Here is a 12,873-nt window from a genome sequence, read left to right as displayed (position 1 = left end):
AAAATATGCAATAATCTTCTGTGAACAGTTGATATTGAGAGGTGTGTCTTATTTATGTAAAGCCTTCAAACGGCTCTAATCTGAGGTAATAATTTGATAATTTGAAAATGATTTCTGAGGCTGGTAACTCTATATGAACTTAAGTAAGGTCTTGCTTTCTTGGGAAGTTCTTCATCATGATGGTACTTGAAGAGTTTCGCAAATGGACTTGACAATACTGTTCTTGCAAGATCTGTTCCAGAAAAGATGACCTCATGTCTTAAAATAACAACTGACTGTTGTTGTTGTTGGTGCTGTTACATAATTAACTAATTCCATATGTGGTATTTTATAGTTTTGAAATCACCAACAAAAACAAAAAGTCCCAAACTTTTAAGCTGTAGTGCATATGCACTACAGCTTAAAAGTTTGGGACTTTTTGTTTAGTGATTTTTTTTTTTCTACTTTCCAGAACAATACTGGTTCTGGAAAGTAAAAAATACAGAATTTAGGAAATCAGTATCTATATATATATATATATATATATATATATATACACACACACACACACACTGTAACCCCGTGTGTTTGTGTGCATATGGCTTTGATTTATGCATCAGATCATACGAACAGGGCGAGATCTATTCAGTTACGACCCGACCCAACCCGACCCGCACGCTCAGCTTGTGTTTATACAGCACGCGCGATCGTTGCTGCGCGCGCATTGGCTGGCGGAGATGGGCGCACGTGGGTCAGGGTAAACAGCACGCCAGCGCGCCCCCGTGCGCGTGTCTGGTCTCCAGAACCTCAGTAAAGCCTCGCGGACTGTACTGCTGCGCGCACACGGCGGAACAATGCGGCTCAGAAAGCTGGTACGGTAAGACGAGCGGATTGTAGATAGCGCTGATCAGTGTGTGTAATGCGGCGTGTGATCGCGGCGCAGGGTGCGCGCTGAGGGCTTGATGACTGCGGTGTGTGACAGACTGCTCCGTGCGGAGCGACGCGGTGTTGGGCGAAATGCCCCGGTGCTGGTCTGAATTAGATAAAATTAGATAAAAGATAAGATTTGATTGTGTGTGTGTGTGTGTGTGTGTGTGTGTTTTTGCAAGACTATGGGGCAGGAAATCAGGCGCTGTTTTGGATGAGGCCCTGGTGATCAGACCTGAGATCTGACTTTTGCACCCTGAGAGTCAGCAGAGATTTCGCAAGGCGCTTCACAAACAAGGTTTCCACATAAAAAAAAAAAAAAAACAACAACAAAAAAAAAAAAACCCAAACTGACAGTAATATTTTTTATAGCTGGATAACATCATTTAGGCCTGAAAAAATATTTTTTTTAAGGAATATATGCAACTTTTTTTTATTTATTAAGAATATATGCAAACAGTTTTTTTTTAAATCAACAAAGCTTAACAATAAGGAAGAGGAGAAAAAAATTATTTTACAATGTAAAAAATGATATAACTATGAATAAATACATACATACAAACAATTATAGAATATATTCTGTTTACTTCTAGGAATTTATTCCATCTTTTATTATTATTATTATTATTTTCTAGAAATAAATCATTGTAGATTATTATTGTAGATTAACTCTATATTGATTATGATTTATAAAACTCTAATCACAATAAACCTATCTAATCTTTATTTTTGTTGGAATATTTGCTTTTTTTATTTAAAAATAAATGATAAATTAATATCAAATATTATATGAAGTACAATGAACCCCTTTTTGCACTATGTGACATGGATTGACAAAATAGATTTTAAATAATAGATTATGTTAAAATATTAGCATAAACAGACAATTTTTTTTTTATTAAAACAAATATGTTCTTTTTTTCCAGCAATAAATGTAATGCTTAAGTTAAGGTAAGTTTCCATGGTAACAGGATGTTCCCCCGCCCTCCCCACCATGGGAATAAGCACAAAAACATATACTTTACAATCCTATACGAATGCAAATAGGTGAGAAGATAATGGCTACTGTTGGCTACTGTACCATGATGCCATATGTGAAACTTAGTATAACACACTTATATATATTATTTTATATTATATATCACACTTTTTTCATAATACATTTTTCAGTACAGATGTGGCACCTTTCCAGGACAGTACCTCTCCCTGCCACAAGAGGCCATAGTCACTAGAATTTTAATCAGTTACTCATTTTCCTGTTTGATTCCAATCTATTCCAGGTCTTGCGATCTTATCCATATTCTGTTGCTTAAATTTGTTTAAGTAGTGTTTACGCTGTGTCTGGATATTTCCCGAGCATGCACTGAACTAGTGTGGTTGGTTTAGATCTTGATCGGACTGCCTGGTACATGGATAAAATGCTGGCCTCCCAGGAATTCCCTTTAATGGTCCAAACATGTGGAAAAGGCGCGGAGCTTTGTCAGGACTATACGAGGGATTTGGCAATAACTCTCAGCCGAGTTCCTGTAATGTGCAAGTGGTGTTGGTGAATAATTGTGTGACAGTTCCCGCAGACAGATGTGTTCTTCTGCAAGATAGTGTCAGGTTATCTGTTGATTGTTCACACTAATGACTGCAGTGACTGTGGAACGACCCCAGCCAGTATCATCATTCACAGATACGGCCTTCTTTAAAACATTTGCTCCATGTTTTAGTGCAGCTTAGAGTCTCATTACCATACTGTGCATTTTTTCAGTGATGTTAGCATTGATGGGACCTATAGCCTATAGACCTGCAGAAAAACTAAAGTAAATCAATGCTAACACAGAAGTAATATACACTATCTGTTATACAGTACCTCGAAAATCATGTTGAATGGATCAAAAATTAAAGTGCTATTGTAACTCATTTCATTTATGTCAAAACACTGTATGAATCTGAATTACATAAACTCCAAAAGGCTTTTTTATTCAATGCTTATTCAACCACATTTATTAGTGTTTGTTTGAATGTTGAAGCCTAACTGTGTTTGACCTTTTGCCTGGTTCTTCACTATATTTTGGATCTGTGTGGTCCTTGGCTTAAATGACAAAGTTTAAAAGAAAAAAGGTTTGTTGTTACGGCAGCTGTGCACATACACGTGCTCACGCACACGCATATACATACTGTGTGTGTATATATATATATATATATATATACACAAGATAGATATTTGCTGAATTTACTAAATATCATTTAAAAAAAAAAAAAAAAAGGTCTGCTAGTCTAAAAAAAAAAAAAAAAGTAAAAAAAGTTTTTGTTAAACCTTGGCCACTCATGTACTGTATGTAATTTGGTCTAAATGCATGTAAGTGTTGCCGAAACTTCCCGTCAAATATAGTTCTGTATGGATTGGTTTTCTTATGTTGTAAATTAAGTTTTGTAATTATATGTCATACTTTAAGGAAAAAAAAAACCAACCAAACAAACAAAAAAACGTTTTTAAAGAAATTGAAATTGGGTCATAGTTCTAAAGGCGAAAAATGGAAATAATGTAAATGCAGATAATCCGTTCCAGCCACCCCAAAATATTACCAGTGTTCCCAATTTCTTACGATATAAATATATATTTGCACATAAAAACAATCGTAAAATATTAAAAAAGTCATGTTAATTAAGTACAATATAAAATAAACAGACATTAAACCTCACTGAACCTTAATTTATGATTCCTCTTGGCACCGGCTGCTTTAAAAATGAAACTGAAAAGGTCTCCCTTTTCTTCTTGCTACCGTCCTTGATAACTGTCTTGGGACCCGGGGTGCTGTTACACCTTGCATATTGCACAAAAAGCCAAAAACAAACGAGCAAAAAACCCTCCTGTATATCTCATGGCAGTATTACTAGCTGGCCAAAGAGTTTGCTATATTGATGATGTGGTAAACTAACATGAATATTAAATACAGTAATATTTCCTGCTCTTTATGTTTTAATGCAGACAAGTTAAAGTAGTTGAGCGGCAACCTGACCACTGTCATTCTTGCTTTAGATAATTTAGTGTTGTCCATGTGTCATCTTACCCTGTATATTTGATGTCCAAAATGTGTGTTGACCTGTGTGTGTTTGTGTATAAAAATGGCTTTAATTCCTGAATGCTTGATGCCACACGTTTGTCAAACCCCTTGACTTTAAAATTCTTTGTAGTGGTGTGCAGAGGTGAATAACAAAATCTTTATTATTGTTCCAAAGGTTATGGACCTGAATGAATGGCCTTTTTACTCTGACTGGCCCATATGTCTGGGTATCGAACATTGATATCTTTTTTGGCACTGACCGAATTGCGTTAATATGATTGAATATTGAAAAATGCCCATAAGCACGAAAATGAGTTATTACAAATGTAACTCTTTTATTTCACCAGAACTAGCTATGTGGCTTACCGGAACTAAACATACAGTTATATATGTACTAAATACACCTAAACTTTGAAACTTTTTTCAACATGCATTTTTGCATGTAATGAGGATTGCGCAATTCCTTACATTGTACTCGCATTCAGGGTGACAAACTTCACGGATTTAAATGAAGACTTAAAAAAAAAAAGAAAAAAAAAAAGAAACCTATCCTTTTAATACGACTGATGTTAAAGACATGGCCCAAAGGTCTGGCTCCATCGTAGACCAGCAAATTCTGTAAAATTTCAGCAGCAACTTCTCTGTGTACTTAAAAAAACCACTTTCATGCATACATTCTGCATGACATTAATTTTAGGGCCATATTCAGCCATAATCAAAAGGAAAATGATATGTTCAATATTATCCATCATTGGGAACACTGTGAGAATTTCCTAAATTTTGTTTCCAACATTATTTAACATTAATGATGTGTAAATAACATAAAAGTAAAGATGCATCTAAATGGCAGCAGGAAGCAATAAGTATTTAAGCTGTTGCTTATACGGTACATGTGTGTCTAATTCTCTCTCCAGGTTTTTCTTCGTGTGCTCTTGCTAGTGCTTAGCTGCCATGTGTGTGTGGGCTACGTATTTCAAGCCCGTCAGGCAACCGAGGAGAAGGAGAAGATTACCTCACAACCTAAAAGTGAGATTTGCAGAGCTGGAGCTGTTTATTTTCATCATGTTTGTGAGAGAAAGCCAATGAACTCCTTTACCCTTTTTTTTTTTTGACCCGCTTTATTTACATGTGTTTGTTTCAGTATCTAAATGGGAAAGCACAGCTGGGTCTTGTAAAGGACGGTGCTTTGAGCTGGAGGAGGCAGAGCCTCCTGGATGCAGATGTGATAATCTGTGTAAGACCTTCTATAGCTGCTGCTCTGACTTTGATCAACAGTGTCTGAAAACCGGTGAGTACAACCTGAAAAAAAGCCAAAAAAAAAAAAAGGGAACTGCAACAATGGCAAGTATCATTAGGTAACATGCATTATGTAATGTGTGTGTGTGTGTGTGGGTGGGTGTGTTCAGCTGGAGGTTTTGAGTGTACCGCTGAGCGGTGTGGCGAGAGCCGAAATGAGGAATATGCATGCCACTGTTCGGAGGACTGTTTGGAGAAAGGAGACTGCTGCACCAACTACAAAGCTCTCTGCAAAGGTCAAATATACTCCCTCCCCCAAACACACACACACACACCTGTAAAGGAGGTTATGTCAATCATATTTTTGCATGATTTTTGCACTATTTATTAAGATTTTAAAACATTGATCATTTGCTTATAAAATTTGTGTGTGTGTGTGTGTGTGTGGTTTGTAGGTGAAAGTCAGTGGTTGGATGGAGACTGTGAGGAGATTAGCGCCCCCGAATGTCCTGCAGGGTGAGTGAAAAACAAACAAACAAACAAACAAACAAACAAAAAATAAATTTTATGAAATGTTACACAAAAAATGTGCAACAGGATTACACTTTTTATATTAATGTTTTACTTGTTTTGTGGAGTCACATGTTTTAATGTGAATCACATTAAGTAAAAAAAAACCTCATAGATGTGATCACCCGGTCATTCGGTACATTCTGGTCGTCAGCTGACTTTATTTTATTGCCGCATAACGTTGCTGAGTCTAGACCTGAGCGTCTGAAGCAACACCAGATCATAACACTGTCTCCAGAGTCTTTCTTATGGACCCAAATGCAGGTTTCGTCCCAAATCCTCCAATTTCCACTGGCATTGTGTGTACAGTACTTGCACTACTAAACACAGCTCTGGTTTCCACTGTCCATTAAAAAAAAAAAAAATTCAGTGATAACCATTCATGATTTTTTTCCAGCCACATTTCTTCCATAAAGTTGTGGGTAAAGCACTAATACTTCTAGGTTTTAATAATGCAGTTCTTACCTCCAAGTTCCAGTAATTTCAGCCTTCTTAGCCGTTTTATTTGGTTGATGCACGTCAATAATTTTACCCTTTAAAAATGGCGGGTCCGACAGGTTACTTTGTGAAACGATTTTATATTTTTACTCACCTTGAGGTTTTATTCAATCATCGGTGCAACAGTGCAATTATAACCGAGTTAGATTTTTTAAAAATTAATAACTGATAATTTAAATGATTTGAGTTGGTACTCACCAATGAGGATCTTAATAATAAATGATGGCTTAAATGTTAGAAATAATTTGCAAACTATTAAAAATTGTACTGTAATGATACTAATTTAATAAACCTAAGTTTTATCGGAACCACTTCTTTGTTAGCTAATGCAGTTTTAAATAATTGCATGTTCTAAATCAAGGTACAGTGAAAAGGCTACACTCATAGACACTATTTACATATTAAGCCATTAAATAAAGATGGATAAATAGATACATTTATAATTACTAGCAGCATACCGGTGATCTAAAATGACAGTTATTTGTGTTGTAACTATTATATTTTCTTTATGCAGATTTGTGCGTCCTCCTCTCTTTATCATCTCTCTGGATGGATTCCGCGCCTCTTACATTAAGAAAGGGGAATCTGTCATTCCCAACATCCATAAACTAAGTATGAATAATTTCATAATCATTTAGACTTAAACATATATGCCAGAAATTAATATTTTATGTAAATGTAACTGTTAAAAGTTTTTTTAAGACAGTCGGAGGTGATTTTATCCCGAAACATTCATAACCAACAGACATTTGGACTGAATGGCTTTTGATTTCGTATTTCCAGTATTTTACTAAAATAAGAAACTTGTGGATTACAATGTGTGGAAAAAAAAATTCACACTAAATTATAAATTGGAATTAGCCAGATACTGTTAAGTGGCAGAATAAGGATTAGTCAAAGAAGATGCGAGTGTAATTCTTTTTTATTTAATACAAAACACGTAAACGATATTAAGGATTGAACTTGGGATATGAACTATAAACAGTAACTGGAAGAATGATGTTGCAAGATGTAGACACACTGGAAAACAACAGAACTTAAATTCACAGTTACAACACTCATCAGGGGCAAACTCGAAGCAAGTGGAGGTCATCAAGGAACATTATAGAGATACCAATGACAAGGCATGGGAGGAGGCAGCACATACAGTACATCAAAATCAAGCCTGGCTTATTGGCTCCTGTCATGAATCTGAATGAGTGGCCACCCCATCAGTCTCTGGCATATGTTTAACATTGGAGGTCACACTACTGGCCTCTGGAATGTTCATGGCATCAGAGGCCTCCTTAAGGCCAGCTTGGCCTGTGAAGCCATTCTGTCTGGCTTTATCTTCAACTGGGTGTAGGAGGCTTCTCTGTTTACCTCTGTCTTGAGCTGGGCATCTGATATTGTGTAAGATTTGCTTTGGGACATTTTATGTGTGTGTGTGTGTGTGTGTGTGTGTGTGTGTGTGTGTGTGTGTTTTACCCTGCGATAGGCCCCAGGCCCACCATGACCCTGTGCAGTCTAAGCATTATACTGTAGCAAATGGATGAATAAATAAATGAAGGAAAAAAATCTGCTTTCGATTTGCATGTTACTGAGATCAGCCTCTCTTGTGCAACTTGTGCAAATCCGGCATCTTGTCCTTTTTCCATGTTAAGGAATCTTGTTACAACTTATGGCCATAGCAGCATTTATTAACATGCTATACTTATGTTTTTTAACTGTTAGAATTATTATTTTAACAAGCAGTATCATATTGTGACTTTTTAAAAATAAAACTTTTTATTAATTTCAGTAGTCAGCAATATACATAATTTTATTCAACTACACATTTTCCACTTTTTTTTTGTATTATTAGAATGTTGCATATTCAATATGCACCAATTAGCCATAGCATTAAAACCACCTGCCTAATATTGTATGGATCCAAACCAGGTACACATGCACCCGGGCATTCCCATGATGTAAAACAATGCCATTCGCCAGACCTTCTTCCATTGCATCATGGTTACTGTAAGTGTACTGTAGGTGTAGTTAGGGATATAAAAGAGTCGGCATCAACACTATGCTGCAATGCACTGTGTTCCCCATAAAACCTGTTGTTGTGGAGATGCTTCTCCATTGCTTCTGCTTCCAACACATCAACTTTAAGAAATGCTTGAAAAGTCAATATAGCATACAGTATAGCTTATATGTCCGAACCCTTTTCATATACCATTGTAACAATATAATTAATGGGATTCACTTCACCTGTCACTGGTTTAGTTTTATGGCTTATGGCTGTGGGTGGTTTATTTTATGGCTTGTGCTTTTTGATAGGAACATGTGGGACACGCTCTCCTCATATGCGGCCGATGTATCCTTCAAAAACGTTCCCTAACCTCTACACCCTCGCCACGGTAAACATTAATGCTATTTTCCCCTTAAAGATTCTCATAGAAACCTATGAAAGCTATATTGAAGTTTCTGTATATCTTGGTGCAGGGGATGTACCCAGAGTCGCATGGCATTGTGTGTAACTCCATGTATGATCCAGTGTTTGATGCAAACTTCAATCTACGTGGGAGAGAGAAGCTGAATCCCCGCTGGTGGGGTGGGCAACCGGTGAGTTCAGCATCCCTCCCTTTCATTTTACTCATTCAGTAAACGACTTATTTTTACAAACTACTAAATATTGCGGTTGGATTTAAACAGTACAACGCTGATAGCATGTGTATTCAGAATTCGTTCACATGTTCTGATTGCTTCTCTCCACAGATCTGGGTAACGGCAGAGAAACAGGGGGTGAAGGCAGCCACATTTTTTTGGCCTTGGTGAGCAAATGAACATGCAGCATGTACAGAACAACCAGAATAACTATACTGTGTCTACGGTAGATAAATGCTAATGTATAAGAGTTTTATTAAAATTGGTCTTGCTCTTCTGGTTGGTTTGGATTGGATGGTGAAGATGGTGAAGTTTGCCTTTCCTAATTGATTTTATATAGAACTTTGTCTAAAAGTGAAATTCTATGATGTTGTGGCTCTTTAAGGAGGTTCATCATAATGTACATGAGGTTTGAACCAATTGGGATTGCAATTTTAAGCCCATGGGTAACAATAAATATATAGTTGTTACTGCTGGATGATGTGATTGATTCCTGGATCAGGTGTTTGATTTTGCCCAAATTGTTGGATAATATGCCTCATTTCATGTCTGATGCCTTACCGTTTATGTATTATTTTGCTAAATTACCTACTGGATGATGTGTTTAGTCACTTTTAATTTCTTATTTCTTATTTCTTATTTGTATCAAATATAAATAACATATTAATACTTATTTTATAAGTATTTATATTTTATTTATATTTGATACAAGTTTTAGCCAAACTGGTTTCTAAGTGATGCAGGTATTTAATTTTATTTTCTCTAACATTGTTCCTGGATGATATGTTTAACTTTGCTGGACAAGTTGTATATTTACATATAACGTATCTTTTTACAGTTACATGTACAGTATTCCTGGACATTTTGTGAAAAATTGCCATATGTCTTGCTGGATAAAGCACTTGCCTTGCTTTATTTGTTCTTGGATAACCTACTTGATTTTGCTCAACTCCTTTCAGAGTAATGTGCTTGATTCAGCTAAAAGTGCATGCTTTTTTAAAAATAGTTCGTTATTAAATGATGGGTTTGACCCTACTACATTTGTTTCTGGATAACATGCTCTCTTCTGTTTTGTTAATCCCTGGACAGTGTGCTAGCAATGTTCTCAGTTCTGTTGAACTTATTCCTGTATGATTGCTGAATGTGATTTAGATCAATGTGTTCCTCGTTAATCACTCAGTCTGCTTCTGTATGAATCCATTCCTGGATAATAATAATAATAATAATAATAATAATAATAATGTGTTTGGGGATGAATTTGTTCCTGGATAATCACTAAATGTGTTCCTGGCTACTTTCCACTGACCTACTCTCCTTCCTGAATAGTGTGCTTGATCTCGCTGATTTTCTTCCAGGATGTCACTCTAAATTTCCTACATGATGCAATTTGAGCTGACGTTACAAGTTTTAATCTGTGTTCAGCATTGTGTTTAAGGGTTATCCTCCTGAACTTTCCTGCTTTACCGATGTTCACACAAGCCTAGAGAAAAAAGTATTATATCCTGCAATATAGGAATATGTCAATGTGATTCACTAATTTATATTATTTTACTATTCTATTTGTATAGAAATACTGGCGCTGTTCGTTTCGTTAATTATAATGCCGTATCTAACTAAACCTTCACTGAGGGTTACTGGTTAGAACAAACAACTGATTGTGCTTCAAAGTGCACAGTTTTGATCTTTGAGCTGTCATGCCAGAGTTTGGGCCTGATCTGATGAATAGCATCGAGTCACTCTTTTTTTTTTTTTTCTTTCCCTTTCCGTTTCTTTTTTTTTTGTTTTTAAGGATCAGCGTGTTCTTTCTCTTTCGTGTCGGAGCAGTGCTAACGGGTTCTGACGGAAAGTGGCGAGAGAAGTGTGATCCGCACGCTCATGATTCAACAAGCACGTGTCATTTCTGTCTCCTCCAGGCATTTACTCAGACAAAGATCTCTGTCTGTTATGCTAAGACACACATGCACACACATATTCGGCCTATTCATCCCATTCATCCCTTGTCTGTTGAACTGATCTACCCTTTTGTCCATTTTATATAAACCAACAAAAGGCTGTGTTTAAGTGCCCGGGGGTTCTTCTCTTCGCATGATCTCTCTCTCTCTCTCTCTCTCTCTCTCTCTCTCTCTCTCTCTCTCTCATACACAAACTTTCTTTTTGAAGGAAAGGTTTTAAACATGCATTTCATTGGGTTTGTTGTAACAGTGCTGCTGTTGGATGTTACAGTTCCAATTTGAATTAATTCAACTGTAATTTTATAACACTGTAAACTATAAGCACAGTTATTAGGAATAAACACAATTATGTGTTGAACGGATGCAGATGGTTTGGTAAGATCATATTGTATGTTTTTTTGATGGATATTAAAGCATTAGTCCACACCATGGAGGTTAATATTATATATACATTTGTTTTGTGTCCAGAACAGAACACAAAGGCTAAACCTGAACAAAGAAGTGTTTATAAAGAAGTGCACTAGACCAGTAGTGCTGTAATGGCTCATTACGTGTTGAGTGCGCAGATGTGTGTGATGTCCACGTCTGCTGGAAGACACAAAGAAACCTTTGTTTTTTTTCCAGGTTAAATAAATCCTTTTTTTCTGTTGTGTGTGTGTGTGTGTGTGTGTAGGGTGATACCACTGGAGAGAAGGATTCTGACCATGCTACGTTGGCTCCACCTGCCTGATGATGAAAGGTCAGTCGTCTTCTTCTTTTTTTTCTAAACAACTGACCAAACAAATTTTTTTTTTACTGTAATGTGCATTTTAATAATCAGCGTTGCCAGGTTTTAGCAAAACCACCCAAGTACACTTCAACAACTATGTGAAAGATCTACAACTAAATGTAAAAACAAAACAGGTAGACACAATTGTTGTATCAGTGTCTATGTTTTTTTTTTTTTTTTGTAAAAAATGTTACTCAAAGATGATAAAATCAGTGTGTTATCCTCAGGCCGTATGTGTATGCTGTCCACTCAGAGCAGCCCGATGCATTCGGTCACAGACTGGGCCCGTTAAGCAATGAGGTAAGATCAGCACACTTATTCCACACAAGGTATAACATTAACATAACAAATGTGTTGCTCTAAAATATCCTGAAATTAAAGAACTTGTGCCGGATTGAATATATATATATATATATATATATATATATATATATATTGGAAACAGATAATGAATATAGAGAGGGATGATGCTTGCTTTAAGTCATAAGGGTGTCAAAAAAACAACAAAATATTTTGTCGAAATTGTTTGGGATATACTGTATAAATTAGAAATTTGTGCGTTTTTGCAAAATGCTATAACTCCACAGTTTTGGCACAATGAGTGAATCAGTCTGCAGTTGTGTTTGTCATTATTTAAGTATTCAATTTAATATCAATAATATCTCGTATGAGTTGTAATAGACAACCTTTCACATTAGAGTATACAGTAATAATTTGTATATATAAATATCCTTTTTTTTTTTTTTTAAATAATATTCGTCCCGTGTGTGTGTGTGTGTGTGTGTGTGTGTGTGTGAACTGCATAGCTGGATAACCCACTAAGAGAGATTGATAACATCATCGGTCAGTTGATGAACGGTCTAAAGCAGATGAACCTCCACCGCTGTGTGAATGTCATCATAGTAGGCGACCACGGTACTGCACACACACTTACACACACCTATACACTTATAACCTCTTATAACTACTTAAACACTTTTGTTACTACTTCAGCACAATTACACACACTTTTACCCACTTATACATACTTATACGTACTTAAGTAAACTTATCAGACCTGAGAATTTTGTTTCTCATGGTCTGAGAGTCGTTCAGGTGCCTTTTGGCTTTCGTCTGGCCACTCTACCATATAGGCCTGATTGGTGGATTGCCTGACCCCCCGATCGCTCAGTTTAGATGGCCAGGCAGTTCTAGGAAGAGTCCTGGTGTTTTCGACCTTCTTCCACTTACGGATGATGGAGGCCACTGTGGGACCTTC

The 12,873-nt window shown here is 36.4% G+C and overlaps 1 protein-coding gene across 1 annotated transcript in view; it reads left to right on the top strand.

The window, feature by feature from the left end:
• Positions 1-717: 717 nt before the first annotated feature.
• The window catches only part of LOC128507468 (ectonucleotide pyrophosphatase/phosphodiesterase family member 2), a 28,454-nt gene continuing 16,298 nt past the window's right edge, over positions 718-12,873 (top strand). Inside the window, exons 1-12 of the mRNA XM_053478417.1 lie at positions 718-851; positions 4,874-4,985; positions 5,101-5,247; positions 5,366-5,491; positions 5,651-5,711; positions 6,778-6,875; positions 8,568-8,647; positions 8,733-8,852; positions 9,006-9,061; positions 11,520-11,585; positions 11,843-11,915; positions 12,422-12,530. Coding sequence (XP_053334392.1) covers positions 834-851; positions 4,874-4,985; positions 5,101-5,247; positions 5,366-5,491; positions 5,651-5,711; positions 6,778-6,875; positions 8,568-8,647; positions 8,733-8,852; positions 9,006-9,061; positions 11,520-11,585; positions 11,843-11,915; positions 12,422-12,530 — 1,066 coding nt within the window. The 5' untranslated portion in view covers positions 718-833. The remainder of the gene's footprint in view (positions 852-4,873; positions 4,986-5,100; positions 5,248-5,365; positions 5,492-5,650; positions 5,712-6,777; positions 6,876-8,567; positions 8,648-8,732; positions 8,853-9,005; positions 9,062-11,519; positions 11,586-11,842; positions 11,916-12,421; positions 12,531-12,873) is intronic.

Source organism: Clarias gariepinus, chromosome 2 (assembly GCF_024256425.1).
Source record: "Clarias gariepinus isolate MV-2021 ecotype Netherlands chromosome 2, CGAR_prim_01v2, whole genome shotgun sequence".
NCBI classification, from domain to species: domain Eukaryota; kingdom Metazoa; phylum Chordata; class Actinopteri; order Siluriformes; family Clariidae; genus Clarias; species Clarias gariepinus.
This window is presented reverse-complemented; position numbering and strand designations above follow the sequence as displayed.